This window comes from Dipteris shenzhenensis, chromosome 18, assembly GCF_047967505.1.
Source record: "Dipteris shenzhenensis isolate YYH24624 ecotype China chromosome 18, Dip_SZ_1.0, whole genome shotgun sequence".
Lineage (NCBI taxonomy): Eukaryota > Viridiplantae > Streptophyta > Polypodiopsida > Gleicheniales > Dipteridaceae > Dipteris > Dipteris shenzhenensis.
This window is the reverse complement of record NC_141613.1, coordinates 19,898,797-19,918,223: the sequence shown is the minus strand read 5'-3', so window position 1 is coordinate 19,918,223 and position 19,427 is coordinate 19,898,797. Positions and strand designations below refer to the sequence as shown.

General features: G+C 45.0%; 1 protein-coding gene across 4 annotated transcripts in view; it reads left to right on the top strand.

Annotated features, from left to right (window-relative positions):
• The first annotated feature begins 5,809 nt into the window (after positions 1-5,809).
• Positions 5,810-19,427, top strand: part of LOC147890921 (uncharacterized) — a 142,412-nt gene continuing 128,794 nt past the window's right edge. For 3 of the 4 annotated variants that reach the window (XM_087389689.1, XM_087389687.1, XM_087389690.1), the window contains exon 1: positions 7,372-8,056. In XM_087389689.1, the coding sequence (XP_087245815.1) occupies positions 7,775-8,056 (282 nt within the window). In that variant the 5' untranslated portion in view covers positions 7,372-7,774. Of the gene's footprint in view, positions 5,854-7,371; positions 8,057-19,427 lie in introns of those variants that run through there. The other variant, XM_087389686.1, reaches the window with a different exon arrangement.

The following is a 19,427-nucleotide window of genomic DNA, read 5'->3' as shown; positions in this document are numbered from 1 at the left end:
ATGAAATCTCTCCTTGTCTGCTGTCTCAAAAAACTCTCACAAAGCTCTCAAGACAAATACCTCTCACAAGAAGAACTGCAATGGACGGAAATATCTCACCAAATGGACGGAATTTCTCTCAACGGAAGTGAAGGGAAGGATCTCACAATCACTCAAGAGAACTCTCAATCTCACAATCTCTCTCACACTCTCAAGAAACTCAATGTCTCAACGGAAGACAAGGGAGCTCTGATACCATGACAAAATATGAAGAGGGGAGAGGAGAAGAGTGGAGATGAGGAGAGAGGGCACAGCTAGAGAGCACACCACAAATGACTAACTGTACACTAGAATTAGTTGAAAAAATAGAATATATACAAACCCTTTTTGGGTTAGGGTTAGGGGATCTAACCCTTTCCTTTATAGCACTCTATAAGGTTAGTGCTATGCACATATGATCACGTGATGGTGCTATGCACACATGATCACATGATGTTGAGCATGAACTCTCAACATCCTTGTTATATAATAACTTTGCTAATTTGTGTGAGACTTTGTAAGGTCTTTAGAAGGCTTGCCTTCTTTTTTAGTAGCCACTGCTGTAGAATGTGTATTCACGAGCTTGAAAGATGGTCATTACTTTCTTTTCCATTTTTGCTCTTCTTTCATCAGAGTGGAAAAACTTGAATCTGACACGTCTCTTTGTAATGGTCAAGTGCATAAGATAACAGTGCTTTTAAGCACTGGTAGTGTATGACTGATGATGATGCATTTTGAGTGCCCTCTGCATAAAGAGAGTTTCCCATACGTGAACTTGAGAATAGACAGCACATGTTTTGGCATATTGATATAAATGGTAAGCGTCCTACTCACTGAAATCTCCTCTAGCTTTTCGAGGTCGACTAGCCGTTCGGCTAGTGTGCTTTCCGTGAGTCTTTCCCTTACGGCAAGATGGAGGCTAGGAACTACACACTCCATTGGTACAATGTGTGGCCACCTTGTAGGAGGTCTTGTAGGCCCATAATGTTGCTATGAGCTTATGCGCCCAGTCGGTATGGTTGGCTTCTACCGTACATGTGATAATCTTACAGCAAGTTTTGTTGGAGCTTTCGGCCAAGCCATTTGCTCTGGGGTAGTATGGCATTGACTTCCTATGAATGATCATAAACTTGCTTGTCGGGATTGCCTCTTCTCGCCAAGGGCACAATGTTCCATAGGGATGGCATATTACTTCACACTATCATTAACCCTCGCCTCAAGGAAGCAACACAATTCCTAACCTACTATAACTCCTTGACCTCCGCAAATGCTCAGCAGACGGAGGCACTAGCACAAGCTCGATTCACTCTAATCCACAAAGAAGAAGAACTCCAGGATTGCCAAGACAAGCTTGAAGACATGCAATAGTCTTTGGCAATACGCACGTTCAACATTGAAGAACTTACAAGGGACTGCAGAACCTTAAAGGACCAACTTGCTACTACCGCTAAGGAGGCCACCACTTCACAAGCACGACCAATGGTCCAATACCACTAAAGACATTCCTCAACAGGCGAAGGTCACCTTGCAAATGAGAAAGCTTGAGGAGGCATATACATCCATCTACCATAAATATAAAGAAAAAATGGATGAGATGGAATCCCAAAAGATAATCATCTCTAAGCTTGAACTCCAATTGCTAGTGCACAACAATGAGGCAATGGAAGACAACACCAATGAAGTCCCATTCCAATGCACAATAGTGGTGTACCAAGAGCTTGTGGCTACTCTACAAGTAGGAGATCACCTCAATGCACGAGTGCTTATCCAATGGAAGCAACTCCAAATCAGGATCATATCCACTCATCCAACAATCAAATGGGAACGCTCCATAGGGACCAAAACTCTGCGCATCATTTGCCAAGACTTGTCCGAAGATGAGAAAAATATATTCTGCCTGTCTACACATGCTAGGTTTATAGCACTCAGGATGGAATGCCTCATGGGTAGTCCTCCCCTGAAGGTTATTGCTGGTTTGTTGCCATTGCTACAAAGGCCATCACTATTATTTGCAAGGCATGACATAACCGATATCCTGCCCTTGCAGTTGGTTTGTTGCCATTGCTACAAAGGCCATCACTATTATTTGCAAGGCATGACATAACCGACATCCCACCCTTGCAGCTAATGATCCCATTGCACCAGCAAAAAGAAGTGTTGGAAGATGACAGGGCCTATCTCACATCCAACTTCCCATATTTAACCACTCTCTCTGCCAACCTCATAACCTCACTTACCCTTGCTGCTACCACCCTCTTAACCTTCCCTGAGCTCCATCCTAACATCTATTCCCTTCATCATCTCTTTTCTCATGCCTCTCACCATTTTCAACTAACCCAACAGTCACAAACTTATGAGCCCCTCACACCTAGCTTCTTCCCTTCCCTTACTAGTCCTACCCTCGAGGATTACCAAGCTGCTCAAACCATTTGCCCAGTTCTCTCCCCCCCCCTCTGCTCCCCTTTCCACAACTAACACTCTTCCATATTTCTCCCCCCTGTCCCCAGATTCTCTCCCTGCCCCGTCCCGTCATCAACTCCGACACTTGTGTTGCCATCAGCCAAAAATGATAGTATTTTATTTTGAATATCAAGATCCAGATAATCCAATTCGTACTCCCATGCCAAATTCCAATGATGGGTATGATTTGGATGAGATACCACTTCCCAATAAGCCCATAAAAGAATTTTGGAGCAAATATCCTGATATGAAAACTCGAGGTGGATGGACCCTAGACAACTTCCCTACCAACCTTCATTTGCATCAAATTAGTGAAGAGTGGATAAGCAAGTTGGATCCCCAACCTGATTGGTGCCATCCCAAGCTCCTTGATGTAATCTTCTTGAAACAGTACCTGCATGCACCTCCATGTCTCAGAATCCATCCCAAGTTCTGTGCAGTTCCACGATGTCACAAATGGGAAGCCAACATACACACTTTGGGTGAAGATCGCACCATTAATTGGCCAATGATTGAACCATACTCTGGTGTAGAATGAAATATCCAAGGCACAATGATCCGCGCACTTCAACAGCATGAGCTAATAATGCGCGGCAACATTGATCGCTTCCTTCGCCAAAGTTCTATCTTCTGCAAACATTGGAATACATTCTGAAGGTCCCCAACCACCTCGACCGCCATTTGACTCCACTCAGTTTCAATCCTAATGAATAGATCGATGCTCAGATTACAAGCCGACTCTATCAAAGAGTCATTTTCTTAGAAGCATGCCACATATGTCTGTTTGAACAAATGGTGGATACAGGCTACATGGAAATTGAGAAAAAATTGTATGGTGCCAAGGCTTTACAGTAGGATCAACTGGCCCGACACAAGTTCCACAGCCACTGGATTACATGCATGGCATCCCAACTCTGTGATCACAATAAGCCACAACCTGAGGATGGGTAATAAAATGGATCCGAAAGTATGTTCTCTCTGTGCCAACATGGACTTAGGTAGTACAGAATGTGTGTGTAATGTGTGTGTAGAGTAGTGCGGCAAAGCTCCGCTTGTACTTGCATAAGGCTAGGAATAATCTCTCTTAGGAATCCTTAACATGCAAGTTCTACTTGCAAGTCCTACATGCAAGTCCTACATGTGATTCCTACATGCATGTTCTACATGCGAGTTCTACATGCAACTCCTACATGCAATGTGCAACATCCGAGTTCTACATGCAACATGCAACATGCAACTTGCAAGTTCTACATGTAGAGAGAGAATGTCTTACAATTCCTACATCTCCCTCCTTTCCCCCGATGCTCTTACATCTTCTTCCTCTCCCACTCCTATGCTCCCCATAAACCCTTAGTTCCTCAAACCCTTAACCTCCATGAACTATAAGGGAGACGAGTTCTCCACCATGTACTCTACCCTGAACCTTGGATCCTCTTTCTAACCCTTGAACCTCTTCTAAACTCTAGAACCTCTCTCTGAACCTTGGAACCTCCTTCTAAACCTTGAACCTCCCTCTAACCCTTAAACTCCTTCTAAACCCTTCAACCCCCAATGAAGGTGAAAGCCTTCATTACCCCAACCATGATGATGCATGTTCCTTTCACACCACATGCATGCACTATGTCTGCTTACCACACTTAAGCCTATATTTCTCACCAAAATATGACTCAAGGTCCCAAGCTACACTTATACTACAAACGATAACACCGATATATCTGTAGGTGACAAAAAGCCTCAAAACCCTGCATACTGAGAATATCCTAATCTTCTTGCTGAAGCCATGGGAAAGAGCCAACAACGATGCAACCATTTGAACCCAACTTAGACCCTCTCATAAAGTGCCACGGCCAAATAATCTCCTAAGTATACCCCAAATCTTGCAAGCATTGGATGAGGTCTTGAGGGGGCCACCATGTAAAAACCCCATATAGCATGTGCAATCACTTAAGGGGATTTTAGGATATTTATATATCCCTTACACCCCTAAATTATGTATATTTTCAGTAACTCCACAAGAAAATTTATTGCAAAATAACAAGGGTGCATGTATGCATGAAAGCACTTGGCTCCAACTTGTGGGTTTTATGGGTCTTTAGATATTGTCGATTGTTTAGTAAGAAATAATAAAAAAGAAATGCTTTGAGGACTCACAAGATCCATTTGAATTTGCCAAGGTTCTATAGTTATTTGCATGCTCTCACACTGACTGCAAAGCCACTGCCTTTAAAAACAAAAGCTATAAATAAAAACTAGAAGGTAAATCAGTGTTATTTTTCCTTGAAGGTTTTTCGATGTCAACTTTCTGGGTTTTTTTTTGCTTTATTTTTATAAACAGATCCAATAGACGAGAATCTCTTCACCAGCAGGCATAAAGCCCGTTAGGTAGGCATGAAGCCTGTTAGGAAGGCATGAAGCCCGTTTGGTTTGCATGAAGCCCTTTCAACAGGAAAACTAGTTTTTTTAGATAGGCGAACGTGCTTTTCTGGCAAACAGCTTTCTGGATAGCAAGTTTTTTTCCAGACAATGGCTTCAACAGAAGTTAACAGGCGAACCGACTTTAGCACCTTGCTCACAAATGAACACGCGAGACTTGGATGAGTGATTGGAAAGCTGAAGTGACTTGAAGACTTGTAGCTGGAGGAAGCCAAGGCAATTGTTATGGGGAGAGCCATGGAGGGAGAGTGGAGCCCCCGAATCGATTTATAGCCATGTTGGAGGGGGATAAAAAGCACACACAAGCTAATGAAAAGCCAACAGCCACACACAAGCTAAAAGTTGAAAAGCCAACAACCATCTAAAAGTCGAGGTTAAGAATTTTAGAAATTCCTAATAAAAATTCCTTAAAAACTAAGAATAATCACAAAACTCCCACTCAACTCAATCCTAAAGCACTGTCTCTAGGAGGGCCAGTGCTAATAAATCTCTATCTTCGTGCTTGGGCCGAGTGAATTGCACCTTGGAGTGTGAGGATGTGACCTAGAGTCGCATGATTAGCATAGAGTCATATGCATCAACTCTAAGTCCATGAAGCTTTGCAAAATGGTTAACCTATGTATTGAGTAGAGTATTGAGGCATAGATCTTGGACAAGCCCAAACATAATGGGCTTGTAGTTTCATGGGCTCATGGGATCCCCTACCATTAAATCAATGCAGACCGCTTAAAGCTTTGCCACAATTAGGGCCATAGCACTTAGTCCATATGCAATGTATTCAATATGTAGTCTCTCATGATATTTGGCTCGACCATTATGTAGCTACAATGCTGCATGTATAACATCTTAGGTGGTGAATAGTGTTGCGTAAGAAGTGAGATGGGGTGGTTGTGGATCAACTGGTGGCTAGTGCATGCATAAGAGTGCCAGAGTTTGGTGTCAGTGAGAGGAGATGGGGCTGGTCAATCGAGAAACTTCTACTGGAATTGCCTAAAGTTGTTACTCTCACTAGGATAGTTATTAACAACTCCTCATTTTGGCAAACAAAGCTCGTTTTGGTAGACTAGATGACGATCCTCACATATTGTCTCCACCTTGCTGCAAAGATGATGCTTTGTCTCAAATCGGCGTAAGGCCTTATACTTGTATTGTACCAGTTGTTATAAAATATTGAGCAGCTGAGGGGCAAAGGGCATGTGGAATGGGTGGTGTGGGCAAAAGTATGCATGGCTGCCTCATGAAGGTAGTCAATGATTAGAGCGGTTCAATCTTCTAGGAGTGGGATGTCCTCAAGATTTGTGAATAAGGTTGAAAGACGTGCGGAATACTGGGGAGAGAGGCTATGATTGAAATGGATGTCATGATATGTAGTGTGTGGGGACGGTGTTGTGGTGGGTATCATGTGGTAAGGGATGGTTATACTAAAGAAAAGAGAACCGTCATCAGTTCCTGGTGGTGGTGGGGAGATAAAGAAGTTAGTGACATGTGGGGCGAAGGCAGGGGAGACCCGTGAGGTGGTCAACTATGATGGATCCCTCCAAGTGTGAAAGCAAGTGAATCCACCTAGTTCAGACTATTGTAAACAATAAGGTCATGTCTCTTGCCCATGTCCAAGAAATTGTGCCTGTAAGAGGTGACTGAAGCTCCCCTATCTAATGATATCCCTACCTCATCTAGATCAACATTGGACAAAAAAATATAATCTCCAAAATCATGATGTGATACCTGATGCGTACTTATCCTCATGTTGAATTTCCCAACAAGGAAGACTTCCACGATGCTATGGCTTGGAGATCCATTATGTCTGGACACAGGGCTACATATGGTGACATCTTAGTCTCCCTCACGAAGATCTCAAGCAAACTATAAGGTCTTGGGGGGGGGGGGGAAGGAGCATATTCCTATTAAGAGGTGCATTGGACTTGAATCCACCTTGCCCTAACAATTTTATGAAATCATTGCTCTTGGAATGTGTGTCATGCCTCGTGACAAAGATCATCTCGATGAGAGATGATCTAAATACTACTACTACCCCTCCCAATCCACGAACTCCACATGTCTCCCGAGTCTTGCTCAATATGTTGTCTCCCATGTGTATACATTAACTACAAACAAAGGGCAGATGGATCTCTATGTAGAAAGCTATATCTTGTCCTGTGTATGATTCAAGAAATTCCATGGATCTAACCATATGGTTAGAGTTCCAAACAGTGTAGGTTAGGGTCTCAGTGCTCTGAGTCTCATAAACTGTGTCTCTTGATGCAGGAGGGGACCACCAGAAGCCTGTGCAGGTCCTATTGGAAAAGGCCCATCTCAAAGCAGTACTTGTTCAATCTCTCGTGCACGGAGGCGCGGTGAACCATGAGGTTGGAAAAGGCACAGCCTAGAGGGGTGAAAAGAAATTGATTGCTAGAAGCTCAAAAAATTTAATTGCTGATACAACAGTCCTCAGCTCTCAAATTCTTGCGGGTTAAGCTCCACTCAAACATGAGCTCAACAATCTTAAATGAACTCTTCCAAACAGAAGACTAATGAGCTGAGGGGACTTATTGGGCTGACGAAAGAGGTCGACTATTGGAGAAATCCGAAGTGTACGTTGGAGAAATCCTCCCAGGAGTGTAGCTTCAGGCTACATTTTAGAGGAGAGCGTGGAATTCAACACTTAGTCAGCCTCCTTCCCTTGAGATGCAAACACGTACACTAAGAAGGCATCGACAGAACAAGAATGACTTGGAAGAAACTTATGATATTGTGAGCTTAGAGCCTTCAACAGCTCCAGTAGCGCCAGTTGGACTGCAGTAGTGGAGGGAGCCATAGGACTCTTTTTGATGCTTTAGTCGACAAAGCTACCTGTTTCCACGTCATGCATATGGTTTCGTCTCGCCCTTTGGAGTGGGGAAGTTCCAGCCTTCTTAGCATCAATTCGACAGTCTGTGCGTTAGACCTACGACAAAAGATATCCGGGTCATGTGCTTTTTCACCTCTGACAGCTCGGCTCTTATCCATCCGGAATGTTAATTCTAATGGAACAATGGACAACGGCGGGATGCAGAAGTCAAGCGAGTCCGTAAAGAAGCCTTCCGTGCATTTTATAGGCATTGGAGGGTCTGGGCTTTCTGCCCTTGCATTTTATGCACTTAAACAGGTGACTGCTACCTTCATTTTTAGTGCCAAAAAATGAAAGAACTAGGGGTAGTTTTTTGCTAGGAACGGAAAAGTCATATTAAGAAAAAGATACAAAGAATAAAGGATAGCTACAATAGCTCAGACAACATCTCGAAGAATCTTGCAGGCTATGGCAATGTCTAGAGATCGAGAAATGTAATATTGGAGTGTGTCTACTATGTCACTTTGAAGCAGTTGCATCAAGTCAATGTGATGCTGTGACCTCTGAAAAACCAGCGAGTTGGGTACTTCCAAATCTGAATGATCACCTTAGCACGAACAATGTTCCATACTCTGCACTGAGGCTCGTTGAGGGGACCACGATCACCCAGTAGAGCGAAAGGGAATACATATGTTAGCCCTTCCTAGCCATGAGATTACAGATCGCCACACCGGACTCACAGTTAAACAGCTTCAAAAGAGGTGATGATGAGATTTGAGAGTGATCTGACTCAGAGGGCACAAAAGAGATGCTTGCTTGCATGAAGCACATATCCTATCAACCGATGTAAAGTGTATTATTCTAATGTGCATTATAGAATAATGCACAATTAGAACACTGGCGACGTATCTAAATATGGTCGAATCAATGTGCAGCTTGTCTACAGATTCTGAAACTTTTTCACCCACATAAACTTGGCACTGCGCAGCCTCTGCAATGAACCTGGGGTATTAGTTTTCTTCAAACCCATGCCCAAGCATTATTGGGTCTCCCATGTAGTTTACATATCATCGAGTGCTTGGGGCACAGTCTTATTTACAAATTATAGTGCTTGAAAATCGTTACATGATTGAGCTGAGCTTGAAGGCACTAAACTACCCATTTCCATTTCATCCAAGGACTGATTTCTAGTAATAGACACTTTCATATAGCTCTTGGTGTTCTGCATGATGCAGAAAGGCCATTCAGGCTAGAATTTGACGTTTGGGACATCTCCATTGTTTTTAAATATACATGCTAGATGTAGAGCAGGAATACGATCTCTGTTTCCGGAATCTGGTCTCATCTACAATGGCTCCCAGAGTGTAGATATATCAATGTGAAACAGTGGGCTGCACTCTCAGCATGCTCACTAATGTGTATCTCACTAATGTGTATCCATATACCTTGGCTATCAAATGGCTCACCATGATAGCTCAGCAATTATTTCCGTACATGCGATCCCCTCCATATCTTTGCCATTCTGGAGGCTCTTGTCGGGTTCTCTCACGCTAGGCTGTGGTAAGAAGATGGATGTGGTGGGACAAGGGTCATTTATAGATCATGCTGAGCTGATTGGGAACATCATAGAGTGTCCACTTGTGGTTTTCAAAGGTTGGGGTTCTTGATAGGACATGAGATTTTCTTTTTAAGAACTTCATCCACAATTCTTTGGAGCTACTGCTATATACGACACTTAAGAGCTCTTGCTCATGATGGTCGAGATCATTGAACTAAGTGTTGATTCTCTTTCCTAGTCTGATCTTATTAGGGTGTTCTAGATTGGCCTTGGTGTGCCAGCATTGCGTAAGGTCATCGTATAAACTATTCTGAGGACCCTTCAGGTGACTGGCTTATGTTGTTCAGTGTATACAGGAAGGAGTGTGGTGCTGCAATGTTGATGCCATTAGTGAGGAGAGAGCTTTGGCGTCTATGTATTGTTGCTCATCTATGTGCTCTAAGAAAGTGGACAGTTAACTACCATGGATGTGGTCTAGCAAGTGATCAAAGTCGCATTATTAGTATGTGGATGGGGCAGGCCTATGGGAATCTGCATGGGTTTGGGGAAGGGTCAAATTGAAGGATAAGTGTGAGTGGTCTGCTCCTGGCAATCAGAAATCAATGTTGCGAAGGCAGAGGATCCCATAACGTAGTCCACCACATTGTGGCCACCTCTGTGAGGGCAGCATGCATTCTTTCTGACCTGGCCATCTTTGTAGTCTGTTATAGATGAATAGCATGATTGGTACACATATCTAGCAGATGCTCCCGTACTTTATGATGGGATATCTGGCATGTGTCCTCTGATCTATGGCTGAACTCCCTCAGCTGTAGGCTGGGTAGTGCTAAACCATCCCCGAATATCTCTGCCTGTGCATCTATGATCTGGGCATTAAAGTTCCCCACACTAGTAATACCTCCTCAGCTGCTTGTTAAAAAACGTGCCAGGAAAGGTGAGACCTGTCCTCTACCTGACGTCATCCCAGCATAGTGAGATGTCCCCGAGGGAAAGAGCATGCTGCAATATACACATCTGTGATCTGGTCCTATGCCTACATTCATGTAGGTCTCTAACCTGAATGCAGAAAGCCATGTATACCCAGATACTATGGGTCATTCTCTCTCTGGGCTGTGGTATGTCTCAGTGAAAATATGGGATTTTTCCCTCTGAAAGTCTCAGCAAAGTCCCTAGCAAGACCACAAAGTCCTGTTCCTGGGTATATATCTCTCTCGGCTCTGGTGTGTCTTGGTGAAAATCATGAGATCTTTCCCCCGGAAAGTCTCAGCGAAGGTGCCAAGCGAACTACACAAAGTCCTTCTCTTGTTCCTGAGGGCTAGTGACAAAGCACTGGTGGTCCAACAGGCTGCATGCCCCTATTTGGGAGGGGGCAGCAGGAGGCGCTCCTGTCTTTTATAATGAGTTTCCCATCTCTATAGACCCTCTCTGCGATTGCTCTCTTTGAATGTGTGTGAGGTCTTTGTTAATGAAGACAGGTGTGCCTTTCAGGCTTGCTCTCTTTGCAAAGACTTGCTATCTAACAGATGCACCCTTAAAACTGACAATCAAGGTTTTCTCCCTTGTCTCATCCTTCCCAACCCTCCATACTCCCTCAATCTGATTTCTCTCCGCCCCCAAATTAGCATGCATGAACTCCCTGGCTGTCTCCAACGGGCTGATTGCAATGGAGCCTTCTTTGCCTCTACATTGGAGGACTATCATTCAGATTCACATTTTGGGTGATTAGACCTTGTTTGTTTCTGTCTAATAATGCCATTCTCTGTTTTCCTATTTGCAATATCATGCTCTTTTACAATTCCTCTTCAAGTGTACGACAGTTTGGTATTAGAGCAGTATGGTCCTACAGTGTTCGGATTTTCTTGAAAGTTGGAGCATTTCATCTTCTCTCTTCTATACCCCTTGCCAAACTTTCATCCCCTTAAGTGATTCCAATAGGGACCATCGCCACGTGACAGATTACGGGCACTCAGAAAAGTGAAGTTTATGATGAAAATGACAAATTGGGGCAACTTTGGAGCAGTCTTGGACCTCCTTAAAAGATTTTCAGCTTTTGACAATTTTGTGTACAGCTGGTCACATCAGCCTTGGGACTCCATTGTTGTGGTCAAATTTCAATGTGGATGTACGTGTAGTTTTTATGGTATTGAATTTTGGGCACAAATGTTGAAAAGTTTCAGAAATCTGTTATTTTCTAAACAGGAAGACTTAGGAGATCCTGTTTATGTAATCCATTTTCAAAAGCTTGGAGTTTTCACGTGAGATTGCATGGGTTGGTACTTCAAAACCTGCCTTTAGACTGCAAGTAAATGCTCATTTGAGGTAGTGATTTGGCTCGTGTTCCAATCATACTTCAAGAACGTCCTCTTGGGCCTTGAGTGAGATGGTTGCAGGCAGTAGATGCCGGTTTTGAGCATTCTTTTTGATGTTGGGTGTAAAATGTGCAGGTTGGGAGTGGCTTCCAGTACTTGTTTTTCTATAAGAAATTTGTGTTTGGTGCTTTGGGAAAAGCGAAGAAAGCGGTCCAGCTGTGCAATCAGAATTGAATTTGAACATTATTCACCTTACAGTCCCCCTTCATCTGCCATGTCAGCAGCTAGGTCCTTGCCATGTCAGTGTCAGCTGGAGTCTGGTTCACTGTGATTCTTGCATTGGTGCAGTTTATAAACCAGATTGATTGTCAACATGCCTTTTCTAAGAAGAGGATAATCCAAGGCGAGTAGAAAATCCCCCTCCTGTTGCGAAGTTCATATAGAGAGCTCTCTACAGAGGATGCTGGAGATGATGATGGAAGAAGTGCAAGGAAAAGAAGAAGGAAGGTGTCACAAAACTTTCCTATTCTACTACTGCATATCACGGGAGTAGCACCACGAGTATCCTCCCAGCCAATTCCTGTTAGAGCGTGAGAGCTGACAGAGAAATCAAATTCAGCCAAATCCTACGTGAAGGTACATTCTCCCTCTCTCACTAACTCCAACAAGCCCCATCTCCCTAGATGGATCTAGATGCCACATGTCATCATCATAGGGCCTTCCTAATGCATCTTTTCACCCCTCTCTTGGGATACTTTAATTTCCTTTGCCCCTAGGCACATTTCTTGCATTAGGCCCTTAGCCTTAGATCCACCTAGTCTGGTGCTATCAGCCCTCACCTAGGACCTTGACATTAATTCCCTCCCGATCATTTACATGAAGCGCAAACAGATATATTACCAACAGAGATCCTTTAAGGGAAATGTTGACTGATTCTTCCGAGGTCATGCTACCTCGGCTAGAGCGTAACATTCCTTCCCTCTTTAGACATCAGCGTCCTCGATGGTAAAGTCTGGGAATACTGTCCACAACTGGTATACGGATTCCCAGGTAGCTTCTGATAGAGGCTGACCATGCCATGCAACCAACACCGTGGGTATCTTCCGATTTCATATTTGCATTGTTTCTCGGTCCAGGATCCTCGTTGGTTTGCGCCTTGCATTATCCTCTATCTCCTGAAACAAAACTACACCTTCGATCAGTGAGTCACCAGTATGCAAAAACTTCTTTAAACGAGAAACATGAAACACTGGGTGCACCTTACACCCCTGTGGCAATTCTAATTTATAGGCTACCTTGCCTATTTTCTTTAGAATTAACCACGGCCCACAATATCGAGGTGATAACTTAGCACACTCTCCTGAAGTTAACGACTTCGAGTGCGAAGGAACTCTGAGAAAAACTTTTTCTCCTTCCTTAAATTCTCTTATAGACCGGTTTTCATCCGCATACGCCCTAGCGCTATCCATAGCCTGGCGGATATCAGCTCTCGCAAGCGCTAGCATCTCTCGCATCTGAACCACAAAGTTCGCGGCACTAGGCACTTTCTGAGGTATTCCAACTATAGTTGGATTCGCTGGTCTATAACCATAGTTCAGCTCAAACGGACTGAACCCTATAGAGGAATGTTTTCTATCATTGTAGGCAAACTCTAACAATGGCAACCACTTGTCCCATGTATGTTGCCTCAATGACACATATGCCCTCAGCATATCCTCTAAAGTCTGGTTGACTCTCTCTGTCTGAACATCCGTTTCAGGATGATCCCCACTACTCATTCCCAACTCAGTCCTTAGTGTCTCAACTACCGCTGTCCAAAAATGACCGGTAAATCTGACATCTCTGTCTGACACTATAGATCTAGGCAATCCATGCAGACAAAATATATGTCTAATAAACAAATCCGCCACTTGCGGGGCACTAATAGACTCTCTAGTCGGAATGAAGTGAGCCATCTTGGTTAGACGATCAACCACCACAAGGATAGAATCATATCCACCTTGTGTCGTAGGCAGCCCTACAATAAAGTCCATGGAAATGCTCTCCCACTTACTTAGTGGTATCTCCAAGGGCTGTAAAAGTCCGGGTGGCTTCACTGTTAGAGACTCACTGTTCCCACCTGTGAGCCCCCGTTTTGTGGGAACAAGGGGCAGTGAGGGTAAGATGGGATGGGAAAAGAGAGACTCAGCAAACAGCAGCATTTTGGGGGGGCTCCATGCCTACCTAGAGGCAAAGGAATGGCTGCACAGGGTGCCCTTTTATAGGGCCCTGTTGCAGGACTAGTCGGTCCAACCAGGGCCACCGACCAGGGCCGACCCTGGTCGGTTTTACTGACTGACCTGGTCGGTCCCCAGTCAGGGAACCGACCCTGCTGGTCGGTCAGACCAACAGGCCTGGGCAGTGCCTATAAAAGGCCCTCACTTCCTTTCATTTCAGTCATCCAGTGCAGGACAGAAAGCCTCTGATTTGGGCTGTGCTGTGCACTCAGACTTGGCATTTTCTGACAGAGAGAATTTCTGCAGTTTGTCTCAGCACTTGGCTGAGTTTTGTATTGCTCTCCTAGAGCCAGTTTTCTGCCCACCATCCGGTGGATGAATATATTCTGTCTCTGCCTAAGTTTTCTCTGAGTGAGTATTGTATCTGTGATCAGTTATCTGAGTTGAGTGTTGCTAGAGTGGGAGAGGTCTTGGCTGGAGGTTAGAGTGATTCTTTCCTTCTGTTTTCTAACATGGTATCAGAGCCATAGGCTCCCGACTCTTCCTCATCAATATCACTCTCTGAAGGAAGGAGTTCCTTGGCTGTAAGGCAACTCTGTTTTCAGCTCAGTTCAGTACAGAGGTCAGTTCATTTATTTCTGTTTCAGTTTTTCAAGTTCTGTAGCTATTCACCGAGATGGATCAGCGATCAGAAGCCTCTACATCCATTGCTCGTCCTTCCTCCTTCTCCAGTCATCTTCCTTCTTCATTTATCCCTAATTTCGGTGAAGCTGGAAAGCTTGATGGTACAAACTTTCCAATCTGGAAAGTCAAGATCCGAAGCCATCTGTTGGCACGGAGGTTGTGGAAGATTGTCAATGGTACTGAAGAAAAGCCGGAGGATATTGTGGACAAGAGAGGTGAAGTTCTAGTTGAAGCAGATGCAGATGAACTCTGTGCATGGGAGGAGAGGGATGCTCAGGCCTTAGCAATGCTTATAGGCACGACAGCAGATTCTGTTATTCCTCATATCCAGTTGGCAGAAACGTCTTCAGAGGCGTGGACCATACTGAAGGAGTTGTATGAAACCGATAATACAGCTCGTATCATCACATTGCAGCATCAGCTTTATAACCTTGATATGAATGAGGGTGACAGTGTTCATGATCATCTGACGAAGGTGAAAGTTGTGCAGGACTAGCTCGCAGCGGTTGGTCAGAAGGTGGACTCGAGTCAATTAGCATTACTCACACTCCACAAGTTGCCACGGAGTTTCAAAAGTTTTGTGACTACGGTCACTGCGGGTCAACGGACAAAGCCAATCAACTTTGAGGAGCTTTGTCCACTCCTACTTCAGGAGGAGGCCCGAGAGAAACTCTTTACGCAAACCGACGAAAAGGCATTGGTTGCCAAAGACAAGCCTAGCAAAGGCAAGTCAAAGGATTCCAAGAAATCAGAGGACGCTGAACGTAAGAAGAAAATGAAGTGCTTTTACTGTGAAAAGCTTGGCCACTCTGCCAAAGAATGCCGGAAGAAGAAGGCGGATCAAAAGCGGAAAAGAGAAGCCAATAACAAAGAAGAGCCTAAGAGTGATTCTGCCAATGTGACAACTGGTCAGTTATTCTTACTCAATGAACATTGTTCAGCTTATGCAGTTAGTGAAGGAAAAGAAGGTTGGTATGTTGACAGCGGTGCTTCTAAGCACATGTCCAACAGAAGGACGTGGTTCAAAACCATGGACAGTACACACCCGGATTCCAAAGTTTCTGTTGGGGATAGCCAGACATGTCCTGTGAAGGGCATCGGTAGCATTCCTTTCATTACCACGGCGGGTGAGGAGAAGGATATCTCTGGAGTACTTTATGTACCCGACCTTTGCAAGAATTTACTATCTGTAAGTCAGATGGACAAAAACAACATGGCAATTCTTTTTCAAGATGGCAAGGTCACCGTGACATCCAAAGGGAGTGGGCAAGTGGTGGCACAGGGTGTTGAAGAGAATGGACTGCACCGTCTCAGTGCAATGTTGGTTCATGATGATCACGGAAAGTCCAAACTTTGGCATGAGCGCTTCGGTCACGTCAGCTATGGAATCTTGGCTGAAATGTCAAAGTCAAAGATGGTGGATGGACTTCCACCAATTACAGGCAAGGATGATGTCTGTAGGGCTTGTCTTGAAGGCAAGCAGCACAGGGATAAGTTCCCACAAGAAGCTTCGTTTCGGGCCAGCAAACCACTTGAGTTGGTTCACGCCGACATTTGTGGTCCAATGTCTACTGCATCATGGGCAGGATCCAGGTATTCACTTCTCTTTGTGGATGATTTCAGTAGAATGACTTGGGTATATTTTTTGGCTAAAAAGTCTCAGGCTTTTGAGAAATTCAAAGACTGGAAGGCTAGAGTTGAAAAAGAGACAGGGGAAGATGTCAAGACATTTTGCACAGACAGGGGGGGAGAATTCACCTCAAGTGAGTTTAATACATTTTGTCGCAAGCATGGGATCAAGCGACAACTCACCACGGCACATACTTCTCAGCAAAACGGGGTAGTCGAGAGAAAGCATAGAACCACCACTGAGACAGGGCTTGCTATGCTCCGAGGGAGAAATCTTTCTAAAGCCTATTGGAGTGAAGCTATCAATACAGCGGTACACATTCTCAACCGTACCAAGACGAACCGTCAAGGACAAGACTCCATATGAGGCATTTTATGGTAAGAAGCCCTCTATTTCTCATCTCCGCATTTTTGGTTCTAACGCGTGGGTGCATGTGCACAAGGAAGATAGGACCAAGCTTGATTCCCGAAGCAGACCATGTATCTTTGTTGGGTATAGTGAAGAATCCAAGGCCTACCGCCTCTTCGATCCAGTAAAGAAGCAAATCCTCATCAGTCGTGATGTTGTCTTCGCGGAAAAAGAACCTGAACCCCCAGAGGAGCCTCAGATTGAGGAGGAGGAGATTGTTCAACCCCCGATCCCACCCCGTCCCAGATTGACCATTCAAGAGGTTACCCAATCAAAAGTTGATATTCCACCCGATACACAGGAAGAGCAGGATGTTCCCTCAGAGGTTTCCGTTCCTCCTCCCACAGAGAAGCAGAAAAAGTTGCCCCAATGGTACCTCCGGACATTGGAAGAGTCTCGTGTCACCTCGTTACCTGAGAGTAGCAGTTCCGGATTGCGTCGGTCTCAACGTCTTCAAAAGACCCCATCCGTGAATGTTGCTTTGGTGGCTCAGATTGTTGAGCCAAGAACCTTCGCGGAGGCGAAAGACAATCCCGAATGGCAGGCTGCCATGCAGGCAGAGATGGATGCTATTCTGAAGAATCATACATGGGACTTAGTGGCCAGGCCCCTTCGACGGAAAGTCATCGGCACTAAGTGGGTATACAAACTCAAATACAAATCTGACGGCAGCTTGGATAAGTATAAAGCCAGGTTGGTTGTGAAAGGTTTTGCTCAAACTGAAGGCATGGATTTTGATGAAACTTTTGCTCCCACAGCCCGCATGGTTACTATCCGGACAGTGATTGCCCTTGCTGCCCATTTCCAGTGGCCTATTTTTCAAATGGATGTGAAGTCCGCATTCCTTAATGGAACCCTGGAGGAGGAGGTATATGTGGAGCAGCCACCGGGCTTTCAGGATCCAGTGTCCCCATTAAAGGTCTGCAGGTTGAAGAAGGCGTTATACGGGCTGAAACAGGCCCCCAGAGCTTGGTACCAAAGGATTGATATATTCTTTCAGAAGATTGGGCTCAGTCGGAGTCCTTCTGAGGCAAACCTTTACTTGTTCATTGAGAAGGGATTGCGATTGGTACTCATCCTCTATGTTGATGATCTTATCTTGACAGGTGATCATGTCAAGAAGATTTCACAGGTCAAGGAGCTACTCATGTCTGAGTTTGAGATGACTGACCTTGGGTTATTACATTACTTCCTTGGGATTGAAGTAAAGCAGGCTAAAGATAGGATTTTCATTTCCCAGGAGAAATACTGCAGAGAAATTCTGAAGAGATTTCAGATGGAGGATTGCAGAACAGCTTTTACTCCCATGGAGGTCGGGCTGAAGCTAAGTGTTCACGACACATCTCAGCTGGTTGATACTCTTTTGTATCGACGATTGGTAGGAAGTTTGCTTTACCTTACCAATACGTGCCCGGATATTTGCTATGCAGTTGGGTTATTATGTCAGTTTTCTGCTTCTCCCAGGAAGAATCATTGGAATGCAGGTTTACGTGTGCTGAGGTATCTGAAGGGTACTTGCACCTTTGGGATCAGCTACACCAAAGGCATTGAACTAGGCGGGTTCTGTGACAGTGATTGGGCAGGTGATGTGGACACCAGAAGGTCGACAACAGGATATTGTTTCTTACTCGCATCTGGAGCCATCTCTTGGCTAAGTAAGAAGCAACCCACAGTATCTCTTTCATCTACAGAGGCAGAGTACAGAGCCGCGTGTACAGCCGCTTGTGAGACATTGTGGTTGCGGTGGATTCTGGAGGACATGGATGTGTGTCAGGAGAATGCGACAGTGCTGATGTGCGACAATCAGAGTTGCATAGCTATTGCAAAGAATCCAGTGTACCATGCGCGGACCAAACACATCGAAGTTCATTATCATTTTGTTCGAGAGCTCATCATCGACGACGTGATCGAGCTTATCTACTGCCCGACCGCCGACAATTTGTCCGACCTTTTCACGAAGGCACTCCCTCAAGAACAGATGGAGCACCTCATCAAACGCATGGGGATTGGCCCACAGTTGTGACATTGAGGGGGGGTGTTAGAGACTCACTGTTCCCACCTGTGAGCCCCCGTTTTGTGGGGACAAGGGGCAGTGAGGGTAAGATGGGATGGGAAAAGAGAGACTCAGCAAACAGCAGCATTTTGGGGGGGCTCCATGCCTACCTAGACGCAAAGGACTGGCTGCACAGGGCGCCCTTTTATAGGGCCCTGTTGCAGGACCAGTCGGTCCAACCAGGGCCACCGACCAGGGCCGACCCTGGTCGGTTTTACTGACTGACCTGGTCGGTTTTACTGACTGACCTGGTCGGTCCCCAGTCAGGGAACCGACCCTGCTGGTCGGTCAGACCAACAGGCCTGGGCAGTGCCTATAAAAGGCCCTCACTTCCTTTCATTTCGGTCATCCAGTGCAGGACAGAAAGCCTCTGATTTGGGCTGTGCTGTGCACTCAGACTTGGCATTTTCTGACAGAGAGAATTTCTGCAGTTTGTCTCAGCACTTGGCTGAGTTTTGTATTGCTCTCCTGGAGCCAGTTTTCTGCCCACCATCCGGTGGATGAATATATTCTGTCTCTGCCTAAGTTTTCTCTGAGTGAGTATTGTATCTGTGATCAGTTATCTGAGTTGAGTGTTGCTAGAGTGGGAGAGGTCTTGGCTGGAGGTTAGAGTGATTCTTTCCTTCTGTTTTCTAACATTCACCCGCTCGGCCTTGCTTACCTGACACGAAAAACACGGTGTCACATATTCATGAATATGCTTTTTCATCTTTGGCCAAAAGAAATCTCGCTTCACGAGATCATATGTCTTCTCTCCCGCACATGGGCTATCATGGTACTGTCGAATGACTCTCTGTCTGAGATCATTCTGACTAGGTACTACAACCTTGC